Raw genomic sequence first — 16,462 nt, 5'->3', positions numbered from 1 at the left:
ACGTAGTCACCGAGACACGGCTGGCACCAGAGGCACGGCACCTGTCCGGGCCGCTCTTCGGAAACAGGAATGTTTCCGTTATCTCTGATCCCAGCGGGGGAGGGGGGGGAGCGCTCCTCCATGCTCCTCCTGCGCTGCACTCGGGTTCCCCGGTACGGCTCGGTCCCGGCGGGGATCTCCGGTACCACACGATACGGGCCCCGAGAGGGGGCGCGGCGGGCGCGCTCACGTAGCCGGGGGACGCGCGCCGTGCGTGCGTGCGTGCGTGCGTCCGTGCGTCCGTGCGTCCGTGCGTGCGGGGCTGGGGCGGGGCCAGCCTGCCCTGCCGGGAGGGGGTGGGCGCACGGGAGGAAGGAGGAAGCCGCCATCTTGGAGCGTCGAGTCGCCATAACAAGGCACCAAGGGGGAGCGAGAGGATTTTATACCTGGGCGAGAGGGGAGCGCGGCTGGTGGCGGTGAGAACGGGCCGGGGCGCCGGGGAGGGCGCGGGGCAGCGGGAGCGGGCTGGGGGGAAGCGCTGCCGCCCGGCCGAGCCCCGCGGCCTGCCGTCGAGCGGTGGGGCCTGTGTGGGGCCTGGCGGCGCCCAGGGGCTACGAGCGGGTCGCGGGCGGCCGGCCAGGATGGGCCGCGGCGGGAGCGGCCTGGGCGGGGGGCCGGGGCGCAGGGCGGGGCCGCGGCGGCGCTCGCTGCCGGCCGGGGCGGCGGGTGGGGGCAGCTCCATTGTTTGCGGGTGGAGGTGCCGGTGTGGCGCAGCTGCGTTTCTCGAGCGGCGTCGGCCCCGCCGCAGGGTACGGGGGCCGCTCTGCCGCGGCGGGTGCGGCGCCGCAGTGCGGCCTGGGCTGCCGGAAACAATGGACACCGCGGGGGCTCCTGCGGCCGGGTTTGCTGCGCGGCCGCTTTGTGCTGGGGCCGGCCCGGCCTGGTCCTGCCGAGGCCTGGGGTCTGCTGCGGGCAGAGGAAGGGAAAGAGCGAGCGGCGGCTACCTGCCCGCCCGCCTGCCTGCGTGGTCTGAGCCTGGAGAGGAGAGTCGGGGCGGGGGGGCGGTGTGTTTGTGTGTGCGTGGAGACTTTTTGCCGTCGGACTGTCGGTTTGCGAAATGGTGGCGCTTCTGGTCCCGGAACGGGAAGATTGGCGGCGTTCCATGAGCCCGTGCGTTCTTCTTGAATCAGTGTCGTTTTAAAGGGTAGTTAGGAGCGAGGGAGCTTCAGGGACTGAGGGGGTACGTCTCCTACAGTATCGGAGAACTCCTTGGCTTTGGTATTCGGGTCTTTTAGGCGGCTCCGGTGGCTTTTGTGACTCGACCTGTTTTTACAAACTTAACGTAAAGACGCCTCGAAACAGTGGTTCCGGCCAGGAAAATAGCCGGCTAAAATCCTAGTTCTGCACACCGTAGTTTTGCGTGAAGCTGGAATTGATGTGCTCAGAAACAGCTGGGACGTCTGGAAAGAGTCTAGATTCTTTTTCACCCTTTTGAAATGCTCTTGAACATGCGTTTTATTCACTGAGGAACTGCGTGGCTTTTGTGAACGCTGAACTTAGGGAGCAGTAGTCTGCTGGTTTTTCTTCGCGTTTTCCCAAGATACAGACGTGTAGTGAGGAGGGATTGTACAGGCAAGCCAAATTTCTTCTGCTTTTAAAGGTTTTGGACTAGCAATGTCGTGGCTGCTTTGTATTGTTGTGAGGAGTATTTTCAGCTCTGGTCTATCCTGTCGAAGGTGCAGACTTTCTGCTGTCTCTACGTTTTTGCTAACCTTTCTCCTGAATACCCAGGCGATATAAAGTTGTGTTCAAATGTTATCTTTGAGAGCAGTATGAGTGGTTACTGCCAGCTGTAACGTAACGTCATGCAGGGGACAGAAGCAGGAAGCTAGGTATCTGGTGTAAATGTATGTTGCTCACTGCTTCAGTTCAGGCCCGGTCACTTAGACTTAACAAAACAGGAAGCTACTCTCAGCTCAGCTTGATGAGGTGGTTAGTTTCACTATTCGAATGGTGTTAAATCAGTACCCAGTTTAAAAGCTGGTGAACTAACTTTCTGGGTTGGAGGAGAGGAAGCTCTTTTGGTGGGGTGTTTTTTCATCTGTGTGCTTGTTTGTTTTTATTGTAATTAAAAAAAGCATAATTTGTATTTCTCTTTTGAAGCAAAAAGAGTGAATAGAGTTACTTAAGGCTTTCATCAGTTCTAACTGGAATATTCACTTGATGTTGAGGTCTTGTTTCCTGTCACACACTTGTGCATAACGTTGCTTAGCTTTAGGACTGCTTTGCTGTGTCCCAGAAATGGGGGAATTTCAAGAACCAGCAAAGCACTTGATGTGATTCATGCTTATGTCGAGGCGGGGGGGGGGGGGTGGTGGTGGTGTGTGCAGGTAGTATTTCTCAAGCAGCTATTCACTGAAAGGCTGCTGAAAGTACAGCTGTTGAGAGCATCATCTTTGGTGACTGAAGGTGGTGGCTGCAGCTTTACAGAAAGGGGAAAAAGAGTTTTGACAAGTGTCTTGGAAATTATTTCTGAGAAAATGGAAAAGCAGATGCTGCTGCTACTGCCTGGGAAGAAGTGACTCTTAAAGTACAAAGGTAAACTGATGTGCTTTCTGTAGCTAAACCCCCAGATACTAATTGTCACCATCTGCTTCTCTTTCAGATTGAACCAAGTGAATTCTGATATAACTCAACTTTGTTAGAGGGCTTTTTTTTTTTTTTTAAAAAAGTTGATCCACAGTGCATCAGAGCAAGTTACTACTTTACTTTTGAGTGACTTACAGGTGCTTGCCTGCATTGCAATAAAGGACTCATATATTGAGCAAGACTTATTTATCTCTTCGTTTTGGAGAGTCTAATAAACTGTTATTACAGTTTCTGTACTGACTTTCAAAGTTTTGAAGTCTAAAAAGACATCTTTAAAAACATGAGCACGGCCAGAACAGAGAACCCTGTTATAATGGGTCTATCCAGTCAGAATGGGCAGTTGAGAGGCCCTGTAAAACCCAGTGGGGGCCCAGGAGGTGGAGGCACACAAACTCAGCAACAGATGAACCAGCTGAAAAACGCCAACACAATCAATAATGGCACTCAACAGCAAGCGCAGATTATGACCACCACTATTAAGTAAGTGTTTCCGTTGGCTGCCATGTTTCAGAGTCATGTATGGGAAGTGTTCTTGTGTTAAAAAGTTTGCTACTACTGTTTTATAACCTTGTTGGTTGGAAGTGTCCTATGGTGTGCACTATGAAAAGGAAGCTGTATTTCTCTGCTGTGGCTTCACTGTGAAAATTGCACGTGACGCTTTGCTTTCAAAACGTGTAGCTGCTTGTCAGACATAGCCCACTGAGCAGTAGCATCCTGTGTTATTTGCTCATTGAGACTGGTATGAGAGGGGAATTGGGGAGTGGGAAAGAACTGAACTGAAGACCGAGAAGGAAATGCCCCCTAGTCTCAGTGCAGTTGTGTTTGCTGTCATTTGTTGCAGTTCTTTCTTGCAGTGAGAAATTCCTTAAAGCACGTAATCTTTTTTCATTGATTTTAAATAGTAGAGCTTGCTCTCCTCGGTGCAACGCTCTGGCTTTAATTCATCAGAGCCTGAGCTGAGATAATATGGTACCACTGTGATACCCTACTGCCATCAAACTGGTTTTGGAAGTGTGCTAATAAACTGAGGGTGCTGGTTGGAAATCCTGAGAGATGTAAAAGACTTGGATGGTACGGTAACGTCTTCTTTTTTTGTTTCCTCTGAACAACATTCACTTTTAATTTGTTACTTGATGATTTGTGAAGGAAATGCCAGCTGTCGTCAGAGAGAGCGTAATGGAGTACTTGGAGTCTGACAGTAGCTTGCCTGACTCCTTCCCGGTTTGGTTTGGTTTTGTTTTCCTGTTGTCCTTTGTTGTTTTTTTTGTTTTTTATTTGTAATGGGTTCCTCTAATGAAATTGATTACTTCAACTCATCCGAAGTCCCTCATGACTTCCTGGGATTGGGGAAGAAAAGGGATTGCTCCTCTCTGTACAGTGGCTTTCGAGAGAGGATGGGTGTCTAAATCTCATTGAGGGCAAAAGCTGCCAGCAGTTGGTCAACAAGTGGAGCGTGTGCTTACTTAATTTTCTCCCCCAAGGTGGTTTTTCATCTTCTTTCATTACTCACAGGTTAAGATTGGATGTGCCCAAGAGAACTTTTTTCTCTTTTACATGATGAAATATTCTCATGTGGATTTATTATAGTCAGTTTCTGTCATATGACTAAGTCAGTGCTCAGTTTTAAATGTGTGTTCGACTGAATTGATTCAGTGCCCTAAAAATGGGACTTGAATCATGGCTGGATTGAGATTTCACAAATTCTTTGGGCGTTTGGCAGACTGCTGATTTTCTCTGTTTACAGTTTCCTGCCTGTTGCATCCTGCTTAGCTCAGAGAAGGCTTGAGCTCCTGTGTGTAGGCGCTTTCGGTTTTTAGGAGGTGAAAATACGACACGTTTATTGCTGCCTCTATGGAAGTAAAGCTTCAAAATAAAATCATTAAACCAGATTCCTTTTTAACTTGGTTTAATTTTATTTTTGCTCTAGACCTGGTGATGACTGGAAGAAGACTTTAAAACTCCCTCCAAAGGATTTGAGAATCAAAACTTCGGTGAGGATGGTTGAATTACATAAATACTAAATAAAAGATCTGGGAGAAGCTGTGGTGGCAAAATATTTGTCTTAAGCAAAGATTGAAATGCAGTTCAGCACCTGCTGTTTGCAATGAGAAATTAACTTCTACAGCTGCTTAGGAGAGACACTTCTCTCAGAAGGCTTGAAAACAGTTTGCTGAGGGTTTCTTATTGTATTGGTGTTACAGCATAACTGACAGTTGTCAGTGTCTCTTGCAAGGCGGACTAAAAGGTGACAGTTCACAGCACTGTATTTGGTTACAAGAAGGTTAATGTTTCCTTCTCCACTGCATGATATTGCACATATTAGTGGCAGCTCCTGTATAGTAATGGAATGAGCTTTGTGGTCTTCTTGCATACACAGTCTCTCCTTGAGTCAGACCAGTCTGTGTGACGTAATCTTACGGAAGTGCTTTTTTGATTTTTCCAGGACGTGACCTCCACAAAAGGAAATGAGTTTGAAGATTACTGTTTGAAACGGGAGTTGCTGATGGGAATTTTTGAAATGGGCTGGGAAAAACCATCTCCTATTCAGGTTAGGAGACTAGTACAAGTTTTAAGACTACTTACAAGCAGCATTTAGTTTTATAAATGTCTTGAGATTCTTAGTCTCACTTAAGTGTTGGATACTCCTGTTGTGATTTGAGAGAACTGGGGTTGTTAACAGTAGAACTTAGTGATTTAGTTGGACATTTAAGAGATTCCTGCCCTCCCCCAAGGGCCACTAAGTCATGCACTGGGTGACTTAGAGATGCGACTGTCTTTTGCTTTAGAGAAGTAGATTTCACGCAGTACTGTTAGAGAGTGCAGTTAAATCTGGCCAGCCTGTTTGGTGACTGTGTCTTACCATTGCTTACCCACTATTTATCTCCCATTGCTTTTCAGGAGGAGAGCATCCCCATTGCTTTATCGGGTAGGGATATCTTGGCTAGAGCAAAAAATGGAACAGGCAAGAGTGGAGCCTACCTCATTCCTTTACTTGAACGGCTAGACTTAAAGAAGGACAATATACAAGGTCAGTTGAGATGGATCTCACTTAGCTGCAGCCAGGTAGTGGTGTCAGTCACTACGTAGCAGACTTGAGCCTAAAACAAGTTAACAAAACCGAGGAGCGCAGATTATCTGCTTGTACTTCCAAAGACAGTTAAAGGGGAGCAGGGGAGGTGGAATTTTAAAAGTCCCACAGTTGCTTTCAAAAGCTTGAAGTGGAAGACATCTTCTGGACTTTACAGTCTTGCTCTGGGGATTGGATTTGGAGTGAGAAGCCAGTGCGCTGGCCAGGGGACTTATGTGAAGGGAGTATTGAGAGATGGAGAACCCTTGCACAGAATTTGCCTTGTTGAGAGCAGTTTCTAGGTCTGCTTCAGGGTACCCAGAGCAGGCCTCCCTAAAGCACTGCAGTCTATCTTGTGTAAAGTCTCCGCTTCCTCTGAGGATTAGCATTTTGGGTACAGTGTCTTCTAGTAGCTCACGCTGATGCTTTTAACTTTCAGCAATGGTGATTGTTCCCACCCGTGAACTAGCCCTGCAGGTCAGTCAAATCTGTATCCAAGTCAGCAAACACATGGGAGGTGCCAAAGTGATGGCAACAACGGGAGGAACCAATCTGCGAGATGACATAATGAGGCTTGATGATACAGGTTGGAGCACTTTTACTACACTTCAGTTGCTGTTTGTTCATGGCTTTTACAGTGTGGCAGTGGAATTTCTGCTTGTTGTTATTGTTTGCCTGTTACAGAACAGACTACCTCTCATTCACTGTTTGTATGCCATCATTCTCTCAAACTGTTCATATGAAACATGGCCATGAATGCCAGAAATGTTGTTTCAGTCGCCTTAACCGTTTTTTTTTTGTTTGTTTGTTTTTTTTTTTTTTGCTCTTCTAACCTTACAGTGCATGTGGTGATAGCTACCCCTGGGAGAATTCTCGATCTCATCAAGAAAGGAGTAGCAAAAGTTGAGCATGTCCAGATGATAGTATTGGATGAGGCAAGTTGCTCATGTTAAACATTTTGGGATTTTAATGCTGAGTTAAAGCAATGATGTGTCTCAGTGAGTCTCCTCATTATGCACAGCAACAAATCAAACTTTGCTTAGAGACACTGTAAGGTTATAGATCATCCATTTCTCAGTATTTTTGAGAAGGTCATTTGGCAGAACTTTCCTTCACATTAATCTTTTAAAACAGCCCAGGAATATGTGCCTTTCCTGTTGTCTTTGCTGTCCCTGAAGAATAGATTAATGGTCTATTCTGAAAGGAAGGAACACATTTCATTTGGTTTCAGTTTATAATGAGTGAGCTGTGCTCATGTAGAAAACTGATACATGAACATCTGGTAGTGTATGGGCTTCTGAGTGAGTGATGGAGAAAACAGTTGTGTGAAAACTCTTGGATGACTGATAGGAACCCAGATAACTTTTCAGTTGAGGTGCCATTCAGTTCTCCTGAATTTGATTGCATTTAAAGCCAAGTGCTGAAAACCAGGAGAGGGTAGACTTCTTTTACTGATGAATCCCGTCTCCAGCAGCTAAGGCAAACGTCTTTTGGAGCGGTGTGTGTTCCAAAAGGGACGAGCCCACCATAAGGCTCCAGGTGTTTTGGTTTGTTCTGTTTTTTCCCCTGTATGGTACTACCAGAAGACTGGATTCTCGCACCGTTGATTTAACTTAACTCTTTATTATTTCTGTTGTTACAGGCAGATAAGTTGCTGTCTCAAGATTTTGTTCAAATAATGGAAGACATTATTCTCACGCTACCTAAAAACAGACAGATTTTGCTCTACTCAGCCACTTTCCCTTTGAGTGTACAGAAGTTCATGGTGAGTGAAAATCCTGCCATATATGCACGATGATGATGACGCTGCATGTGAAGTGTGTGAATGAGTGGTGCATAGCTGTCAGTGCTTGCTTGTTTGGGTTTTTTTTTTTAATGCATGCAAATTCCACTGCTTTAATCTAAATTAGCATAAATCTAGGACAGAAGCTTGAAAATAATTTTTGGCCTGCAGTAGCATTAACGGGAGAGTGAGGTGCGCACAGCTCTTGCCTAAGAGGTGTTGTTTTCCACTTGGTATGTCAGTTAGTTCCATGGGCACTGATTTGCTTCTGGAGGGTGCTCTGTTCAAGCCCACTTGGTTGCATCAGTGCAAGTACATTTACAACTACTCCTTGAGGAAATCTTACCTGCCCTGTTTCACATGTATGAAGAGCGAGTGGTGAGGTTGTGCATTCTTGCCATGGAGGAAGTTAAATGTGCCAGAGGGTAGGAAGTACTTCCATTGTTTTGCATGCAGATCTGCCCACTTTATTCTTATCTTTCTTTTTCAGAATTCCCATTTACAGAAACCCTATGAGATTAATCTGATGGAGGAGCTGACCTTGAAGGGAGTTACCCAGTACTATGCCTATGTAACTGAACGTCAGAAAGTACACTGCCTAAATACGCTATTCTCCAGGGTGAGTGGTAGGGCTGGGTCGAAAATGTACCCAGGCATTTTGCCTTTCAGAAACACAAATAAAACTGAGAGTGACGGTCTTAAAAAGACTGCTGAACAACACATTTTCCTTGTCAAAATGTGCTATTTCACTGAAGCTAAAACCAAGAGCTTCTTGTCCTGCACCTTTGTACAAAATAGAGACTGTGTGGATTACCAGAAGCATGCCTGCTTTGCTTTCTTTCTGGGAGGGATTTAAACTTACATCTTACCATAGAATCACAGAATGGTTTGGGTTGGAAGGGACCTTGAAGATCATCTAGTTACAACCCCCCTTGTTTTGGGTTATTTTTGTTAGTAAAATGCTGCATTTACTGAGCGTGTTACTTATATGTTCAGCTTCAGATTAACCAGTCGATCATTTTCTGCAACTCTTCTCAACGGGTTGAATTGCTAGCCAAAAAGATCTCCCAGCTGGGCTATTCCTGCTTCTATATCCATGCTAAAATGAGGCAGGTGAGTATGAAGCCTCCAGCGGTTTATTCCACACCACCTCAGGCTTTACTGCACAGCTGAACTGAGTCTTGTGCTCTCCTTGAATTTGCATGTTCTTGGAAAACTGAAACATGTTGATCTGGTGTTGATTTGGTTTTAGACCACCCTCCTCCCCAGCCCCAAGCCTCTTCCCAGAGCATTCAGAGCGTAGCTGGTCAGATGGTGTTGGCTCAGGTTAGTTATTCCACTGTAGGCATAGACCATTGATGGAAGGCACAGTTATGGTAGTTTCTGCCTTGCTTTTGCCAGCATGGGGAGCCATGGCAGACCACACAGCCTTCATTTCAGTAAGCGTACTCAAAAGATGTCAGAAGGTTGAAGCGACATGTGATTGTTTTAATTTTGAATGTAAACTAGACTCATGGTGACAAGGGGGAGGCATTCATGAGCTTGAAGGTCAGTGTTTGTAACTTGAATATACCTGGAAGTAACGGTGTGGGTTTTTTGTTTGTTTTATCCTTGATTTATATATGTGTATGTGTATTTATTTCCAGGAGCACCGCAATCGTGTGTTCCATGATTTCCGAAATGGATTATGCCGCAATCTTGTTTGCACTGGTAAGAGTTCCTAAGTATTTTCCTGTTTGTAAAGGTTGTGATAGGAAACAAATTAACCATTAGCCCAGGTATAAGAGGCCACTTGATTTGTCATAAAACAACACAAGACGTTTTGGTAATTTCCCTTGGTCAGGCCTGAGCTTAGCAGGCTGCAGTGCTCCTTTAGCCCTGTAGTTCTTTGTCTTTTCTGACAAACCCTGAAGGTACAACTTGCAAGTGAATTATTTTACTGTGTAGGTATTTTCTGCACTAGTTATGTTTGCTGTGTATTTTCACACGTTTTATAGTTTTGAATGGCCTGTGTATGATCAGAGTTTTCTATTGTCCAGCCTGTTTGGGCAGTGCTGTGGCAGTGTCTCCTGATCCTTGTACTTGTCTGGGTCAGGATGTAGTTCAGATCTCAAGTCTGTTGTGACACTGGCAGGGCACAGTGGTGTGAGGAGATGTGTGTATAAGATGACCTGCTCAGAAGCAGTCTGGTGTGGAAAAAACAAGCTTTGTGCTAATTACTTTTTTTGGCATAGATATGCAGATCTGGTGTTTTGGTCATTCTTCTTCATGTTTATACGGGATCAAGAGCAAGAAAAATCTGTAACAGAATTGTATGTGAAGTGTCTTTGGTACCGGGGAAACTTGCATCTGGAAACCAGTGCAAGCCACTGTTAATCACTGTTAATGTCACCACCCTGAATGCTGTCAGCATTTGATCCAACTGAAACTTAACTTTCTTCATGACCTGGCTTGTTTCTCAGATCTGTTTACCCGAGGTATTGATATCCAGGCTGTGAATGTGGTGATAAACTTTGATTTCCCAAAGCTGGCAGAGACTTATCTCCATCGTATTGGCAGATCAGGTGAGACAAAAACACCGTTTGAGTGCAGCTTTCAGGATGACTGTTATGTTTCTTAGGCTTGAATTGGCTTCTGGGTTTTATGACTGTTCCTGAGAAGTACTTTAGGTAGCATTGTTTTTTTTTCTGACAAATTTATTTTGGGTATCATCTCAGATGGTTATCCTTACAAATAATTAAATGAAAGGCTTTTGTCTTGAGACCAGCCTGAACCAGCCTATAGGGGTTGGAGGGGAAGGCATGTTTTGCTTTAACTTACTAGTGCTCCTGTTTGCAGTTTGGGAGAATTCTGTACAGAAAACTTAAGCTTCTGTAGTGGCTTAAGGGTAGTTTTCTTCTGCGAGTGTTTCTCCGAGGTATGTTTCCAATATCTGGACACTAGCAAAATACATTCTTAAGGAAGGCAGTGAACAGAGGAGGTCTCTGTGTTTGAACTTAGTAGTTCAGGCTTTTTCAGGAGCTCTGTTATTGAAGAAGGGCTGGACCTGCATAATGTAGTAGTGGAGGACTTTTTTTTTTTTGTAATCAGTGAGGTTTTGTCAGAGCATTTTGAACTTCCTGGGTTTTTGTATTCTTATAACAGTACAAAACTCCTTACCAAAATCTGACATGAAAGTTGTAGAGACCTGTGGTGGGGTCTGGACTCGATTTATATCAGCAGAGAGCTGAGTTTTAGTCACTGCATAGTGGACAGACTATTTCAGTCGGCCTTCTGTTACTTAGTTCAGTTGTCTGTTGTTTTGTTAAGGTCGCTTTGGTCATCTTGGCCTGGCCATCAACTTGATCACCTATGATGATCGATTCAACCTGAAAAGTATTGAGGAGCAGTTGGGAACTGAAATTAAGCCCATACCAAGCAACATTGACAAGAGCCTGTATGTGGCAGAATACCACAGTGAACCTGTAGAAGATGAGAAACAGTAAGCATGTGCGTATGTAAATGCCTTCTTGATTAGAGGAGTTGTGTTGGATGAAAGAAGAGCTGGTGTGTCAATGTTACTGCAGGGGGAGGGGGAAACCGATGTGCTGAAGAGGGTCTGAATGTGAAAACAAGGGTTTGAAAGAGACTCTTGGTCCAAGGAATTCTGGGGATGTGCTGAAGCTGGGAGTGGAAGGTGAGGGATTTTTAGTTGTAGGAATTGAAATGCTCGCCATATGCTAAGGAGACCAAAAATGGGAGAGAAAGGGGCAGGGGAAATGGTGTTTGGAGAGTCCAAGATGGCTACTGGCAGCCTAAGGATTTCTTCCGTATCGCTTAGCTGAAATGAGAAATCATGTGAGGGGCAGAGAGGAAGGTGGCCCTCAAAAAGGGGAGGAGAGAAAAATGAATAGGTTTTGGAACAGAGCTCCAGCAGAAATGCTGAAGCACCTCACCAGTTAGAGGGCACAGGCTCAGGCTAAAGGTGCTGCATCTTCTGCATCCTTTGGTTCATGGGACTCTTGGCAAGTGAACTTTCAAATCGGTAGTAAAGCTGTAGTTCAGCTTTGCTGCCGCTCGAGGTCGTCTGCATAGCTTCAGAAGAAAATCAGGCTTCAGTGTCAGAGACTCCCACGTGTGCCCTTTCTGAGCATTGTCCGAGGAAAAACTGCTGCGGCCAGTCCTTTGACAAGAAGAAAATTTGCGCTGGATCACAGTCAAGCAAAACAGCTTTAGGGTGATGTTTGCTCTGGTTTTAGCTAAGACACTGTACAGTGCAAGACCAGATACGGTATAGTTCGGGTTGGAAATTGCTCTGTGTGCTCTTTTTGGAGATGGTGAATTAGAGAAACCCGAAAAGCTGCTGAAATTCCTTTTGGGCGACAAAACCAAAAAGTGGTTGTAGAAGTGTTCTAACACTAGCTAGCGTGCAAGTGTCCCTGCATCTCTTCTGTGAGCTCAGTCCAGGACAGCCCTAGCTGGTCCCACCAAGCTGACTTGCAGCCTCTGGTTTGCTTTCTCTGAGTTTCATAAGTAAATAAAAAAACCTCCCAAACCTAGGTGATGAACATGGAAAAGGCTCTTGTCTGGCTTCCTCCCTTAAGGGGAATGTTGTGACCTTGCCAGGGAGCTGTTTGCTTTTTCCTGAGGGATAGGAAGCCAGCAAGGTAGCTGTGCTCCATAGGTATGGTAGGGCATTAGAGGCACCTTTTTCTGCAAAGCTGTGGTTGGGGTTGAGCTGTTCAAATGTCCTTTCTGTTTCCAGAGCTGCCACATAGTTGGTGTGATTCATTACCTAGGGTCTGGGTTTGCACAGATTCGATTTAACTGTGAGTGTTGTGGTTGTGTTTTTGGTTTGGTTTTGCAGGCTTTGATTACACAAGCCAGAAGGTGAAGCCCTTTGATCCAGATCTGTGACACATCGTTTCTTTGGGGATACCCTTCTCTTTGTGGGTTTTTCTTCGTCTTTTCATTTCGGAGCTATGAAGACTAAAGAGCTCGGCCTTTTTTTATTTTTAAATTTGGCAGCAAGGAAGAAAGAAGATAAAAGGAGGAATGTCTTTTTGGTTTTCCACTTGTTTGCACTGTGTGCTGATTGAACATTAGTTGCACTAACTGCTGGTTTTAAATTCTTTTGTCTTTGGGTGGGAGGGGCAGCAAGGGAAGAAGAGAAACCCTGGAAAGAGAAGAACCGCGATGAACACGAGCTTGTCAGCTATTTCAAATTCTTCAACCGTCGACTGAGTGCATTTCAACTTCTCCCTGGTTACTCATCTGTTTTTAAGCTAAAGAGCTTGTTACTTATTCGTGCAAAGTGCCTTATGCTATGAGACCATTCAGAATTTCACCTTTATGACAGCCCAAGGAATCAACAGCCGTTTTTGGTTTCAGGTCAAAGTTCCCCTGTCTTCCCCCTCTCCTCCTCCCCAAGTACTCAAGCCCAGGGCTGGGAGGTGAATTGTATTGGGAATACTGCTTTTTTTTTTTTTCTTCAACTTTATTTTATTTTTTTTCTTTAATTGGAGGAGTTGATATGCATCTGCAGTTCACCCACACTGTAAATACCTGTATTTAAAACAAAACCAACTTAAAATCTGGGCTGATTAGGTGCAGCATCATAGCTCCAGAAGGAAAGAGTAGCCTGTCATCCTTTGCAGGAGCCATAAAAAAAGCCCTGTGCTCTAGTAGGAACACTACAGACTGGTTTCCATAAGAGTCTCCATTAGTAGTTAACAGCACTTGATAAGTAGACTTGTTTCAGAGCCATGGCCCTCTTTCCTCTGGTGCAGTGTGTCCCATAGAAAATCAGATGTGTATATTGTACAAACTTTGTAAATATGTTTTTTTTTTTTCTTTTTCTGTTTGGGTTCATATATAACTTTTTCTTTTGTGATGAAGGTTGCTGGGGTTAAAGGGATTAGACTGATTATGGGAGCAGCTTATCGATGAGAGGGGCTCAGTTTTCTGCAACACTAAACAAGGAGAAGCGCTCTGACCTCCATGAAGAGCAGGCCTCTACAAGCGTCCCGCGTCTGGGTGGGTTTGCTCTGATGCCAGCAATGCTGTCCTGTACCGCTCATATGGAAGAGATCACCTGTGGGGCTCCCAAGCCACCCGGTCTGTAGCTCAGCCTGCTGGGAGATGCTCTTTGATTTCCCCCTTGGAAACTTCTGGAACTTGACAAGCTCAGAAGGGGGCCGTGACCTGTGTTCCACCGTGGCATGAGGGAAATCCAGCAGTGTCAGCGTTGCTGTGCAGCATGTGCGTAAGGCATGGATTTGGGTTTAAGAGAAACTGTAGAAAACCAATTTACACATGCATAAACTGACAGTTCTGGAGCTTTGTGGGATTGATGACTTCCTGCAGCATTGTGCATTTTCTGCCCAGAGCGGCCTCTGTGCAGACTTGTGAGCAGGTAAGGGCAAACCCCTGTTAGTGTTAGAAGCTGCAGAAAGCTGCTTTCCATCTCCTCTGTTTGGGCACGCATCGCTGTCTGTCATTTTGCATTGTATATTGCTGACGAGTGCTTTCTGGTTGAGTAGTGTTGCTTTAAATTGTGCCCCTCCCAACATGCTTGATGTTTGGCCTGATCTACAGGCAAAAGGAGTGAGACAAATCAGAAACCGTACTCTTTTTAAATTCCCTTTTAGCCTGTTCACCAGTGCTGTCAGGAGGCACCTGGATGAATGCAGTTCCTTTTGCTTGGTCATTTATCCATGTCAGATGCTGTGCTCGTACCACGCTCACTGACCTCTGAGGCAGGAGGTAATGGTCCTGCGTTGTTCTGTTTGGCCTTTGTTTCTTTTTTAACTTGGAGGAAAGTAGCTTGGCACTCCAGGCGGACGTGGCCACCTGTGTCCTGGAGGATCATAAGCAGAAGCCAGGTGCCTCGTGACAGCAGCTTTACGAGATGCAAAGGTCTTTGTGTTTGGGATTTTTTTCTTCCTTTTGTCAGCAGTGACTCCGTAATTGTAGCAAATGCTGCACTAGAGTACAAACTCAAGAGCTTGGTCACAGGCACTCTGTGAGCCTCACAGCTTACATCTGACTGGCAGGTACTAAATGTAAACAATTGTGGGGTGCTTTTGGGGGGGTGGGGGGTGGGAGTTTGCGGGTGGTAACTTTGACCAAAAGTAAAATCTCGCTCTTGTACTGCAGCCAGCTTACGATTTTTCAGAGAGACAGAAGAGGGATTGTTTTAGTGTGAAAAGAAGACTTGAAAACTGTAAATACAGATTGTGTATCTTGCCAGGGCACGCACATGTAACAAGAACAGGATAGCGATGTCGAGTCAGACGTGTGTGCTCTGTGGATTTGTGGTAGGTTAGCCTGGTGCCATGCGTTGCTGGTCCCTCTGGAAGCACAGAACTTTTGAAAGTATTACTTTAAACTTCAATGCCTCTCGGTGAGGATTGGCACTTAGCGAAACTATCGGGGGCACCGTGTTTAGGTGGCTTCTGGTCATGAAAGAAGCAGCCTATCTGTGGTGCTAAGTAGGCCATCTCTAACAAATGCAATCTTGCGGATGGAAAGATGCTCCAAAGGACTAGGATTATCCTAGCTTCTTTTTTTTGTTTGTTTTTTTTTTTTTTTGGGGGGGGGGGGGATCAGGGGTTGGTTTTTTTTTTTTTTGGTTTTTGTTTTTGGTTACTGTTTTGTCCCCCTGCCCACAAGTGAGGAGCTAAAGCTTGCCCTCCTGAGATTTACTCGCAGGCAAGCTCCTGTTTTTGCCGGTCACGTACCGGCCTTTACCACTCTGTGTTAGGTGGAGCCCACAGCGATGAGCCTCAGGTCAGACATTTCCTCTCACAAAGCTGACGTGGATGCGAATCTGATGGGTTCTGCACTTTTCCCCTCGGAAGGCCAAGCGCTTGCTCTGTCAATCTGCTGTAATGGAACTTTGCCGCTGGGTGAGGCAGCCATGCAGGGGATGATGCACATCGTCAGCGGCTTCCTGGGGAGAAGCGGTGGCTGCTCTCTGTTTGCAGTGTCAGGAGATCACTGCAGTTGCTAGAGGGTTTGTCCCAAGGGAGGGGGGTCGGGGGGGTGGGTCGGTCTCAAATACACGTTTCAATTTCCAGAATGAGATGGGAGCATCTTTCCTTTGTCCTCTGTGACTTTAGGTATGGGTAAGAACAGGGAAGCTCAACATGAGTTCATGTTGTGTATGTGTTGGTATCAAATCATCTCATTCTGATGTTTTGTTCTTTATTTTTACTTGGGATGGGGGGGAGGTGTCTGCTCCAAGGATTTAAAAATGCTTCTTCAAAAACGCGCTTGTCTGTCTGGGTTTGTTGGGTTTGATCAACGGGGGACAAACCTGAGCAGATGGCTGTTGTAGAAGGTCATGGAGGGGCCATGCCATGTCCCCCAAGCTGCCATTCCGGTGGTTCTCCCAGTGCTCGGCTCTGCAGTGCCACTGGGGCTGAGCAGCTGCTGTTTGCTGAGGACAAAGTGCATTTTGTTCCCAGGAACTCCAGCAGTGTGGCCGCCATAGTCAAGGTTGGGCAGCAGCAGTCCATGTGGGGAGTTTTCTGGTTGCTGTGAACTTTGGGTCCATCTTTTGTGAATCACACTTGATCTGTGTTGTAAACCAGGTTTCTGGACCAAAGAGTGTGCGTGTGACCTTCAGTGTGAGGCTTTGTCAGGTTATCGGACAGCTTGTGCTTGGGTCACTGTTGTGTTGCTAAAGTGTCCCTACATGGAAGCATTGTTAAATTTTGTTGTAGACAAGTTTGGGAAGGGTAAGGAGGGGTGGGGGGGAGGGATGGGCTTAATAAGATACAGCGTTGCTGTATTTTAACCGATGATTACAGGGAGGGGGTGTCAGGAGAAGAAAATAGTCGCTGTTCCCTTTATTGAAAGAAACTGGAACTTTTATTTGAAGCAAAGAAATTATTTGCAGTTCAGGTGGAATATTGTAATCCACCGGTCCCTAGTCCAGAGGTTGGGTAATTCTTACTGTTAACCAGCAAACACTATGGAGTTGTCCTTGAAAATGTTCA

At 45.8% G+C, this 16,462-nt stretch overlaps 1 protein-coding gene across 2 annotated transcripts; it reads left to right on the top strand.

The window, feature by feature from the left end:
• Window positions 1-309: 309 nt before the first annotated feature.
• Window positions 310-14,080, top strand: DDX6 (DEAD-box helicase 6). Of its 2 annotated transcripts, none has more exons than XM_061478083.1 (14): window positions 310-455; window positions 2,645-3,108; window positions 4,556-4,619; window positions 5,072-5,176; window positions 5,527-5,656; window positions 6,135-6,281; window positions 6,536-6,634; window positions 7,342-7,460; window positions 7,969-8,097; window positions 8,475-8,591; window positions 9,125-9,188; window positions 9,941-10,042; window positions 10,788-10,967; window positions 12,325-14,080. In XM_061478083.1, exons 2-13 carry the CDS (start codon window positions 2,909-2,911, stop codon window positions 10,961-10,963), a joined length of 1,452 nt encoding a protein of 483 aa, XP_061334067.1. In that variant the 5' UTR covers window positions 310-455; window positions 2,645-2,908; the 3' UTR covers window positions 10,964-10,967; window positions 12,325-14,080. The 2 variants fall into 2 exon arrangements, with proteins under 2 accessions (XP_061334067.1, XP_061334068.1); XM_061478084.1 differs by lacking the exon at window positions 310-455 and adding an exon at window positions 742-880.
• Window positions 14,081-16,462: the final 2,382 nt, after the last annotated feature.

This window comes from Pezoporus flaviventris, unplaced genomic scaffold (assembly GCF_033815535.1).
Source record: "Pezoporus flaviventris isolate CSIRO_AGI_PZ_B2104156 unplaced genomic scaffold, CSIRO_AGI_Pfla_v1 ptg000113l, whole genome shotgun sequence".
Classification (NCBI taxonomy): Eukaryota; Metazoa; Chordata; class Aves; order Psittaciformes; family Psittacidae; genus Pezoporus; species Pezoporus flaviventris.
Note: the sequence above shows the minus strand (reverse complement) of the source record. Positions and strands in the feature narration are given on the sequence as shown.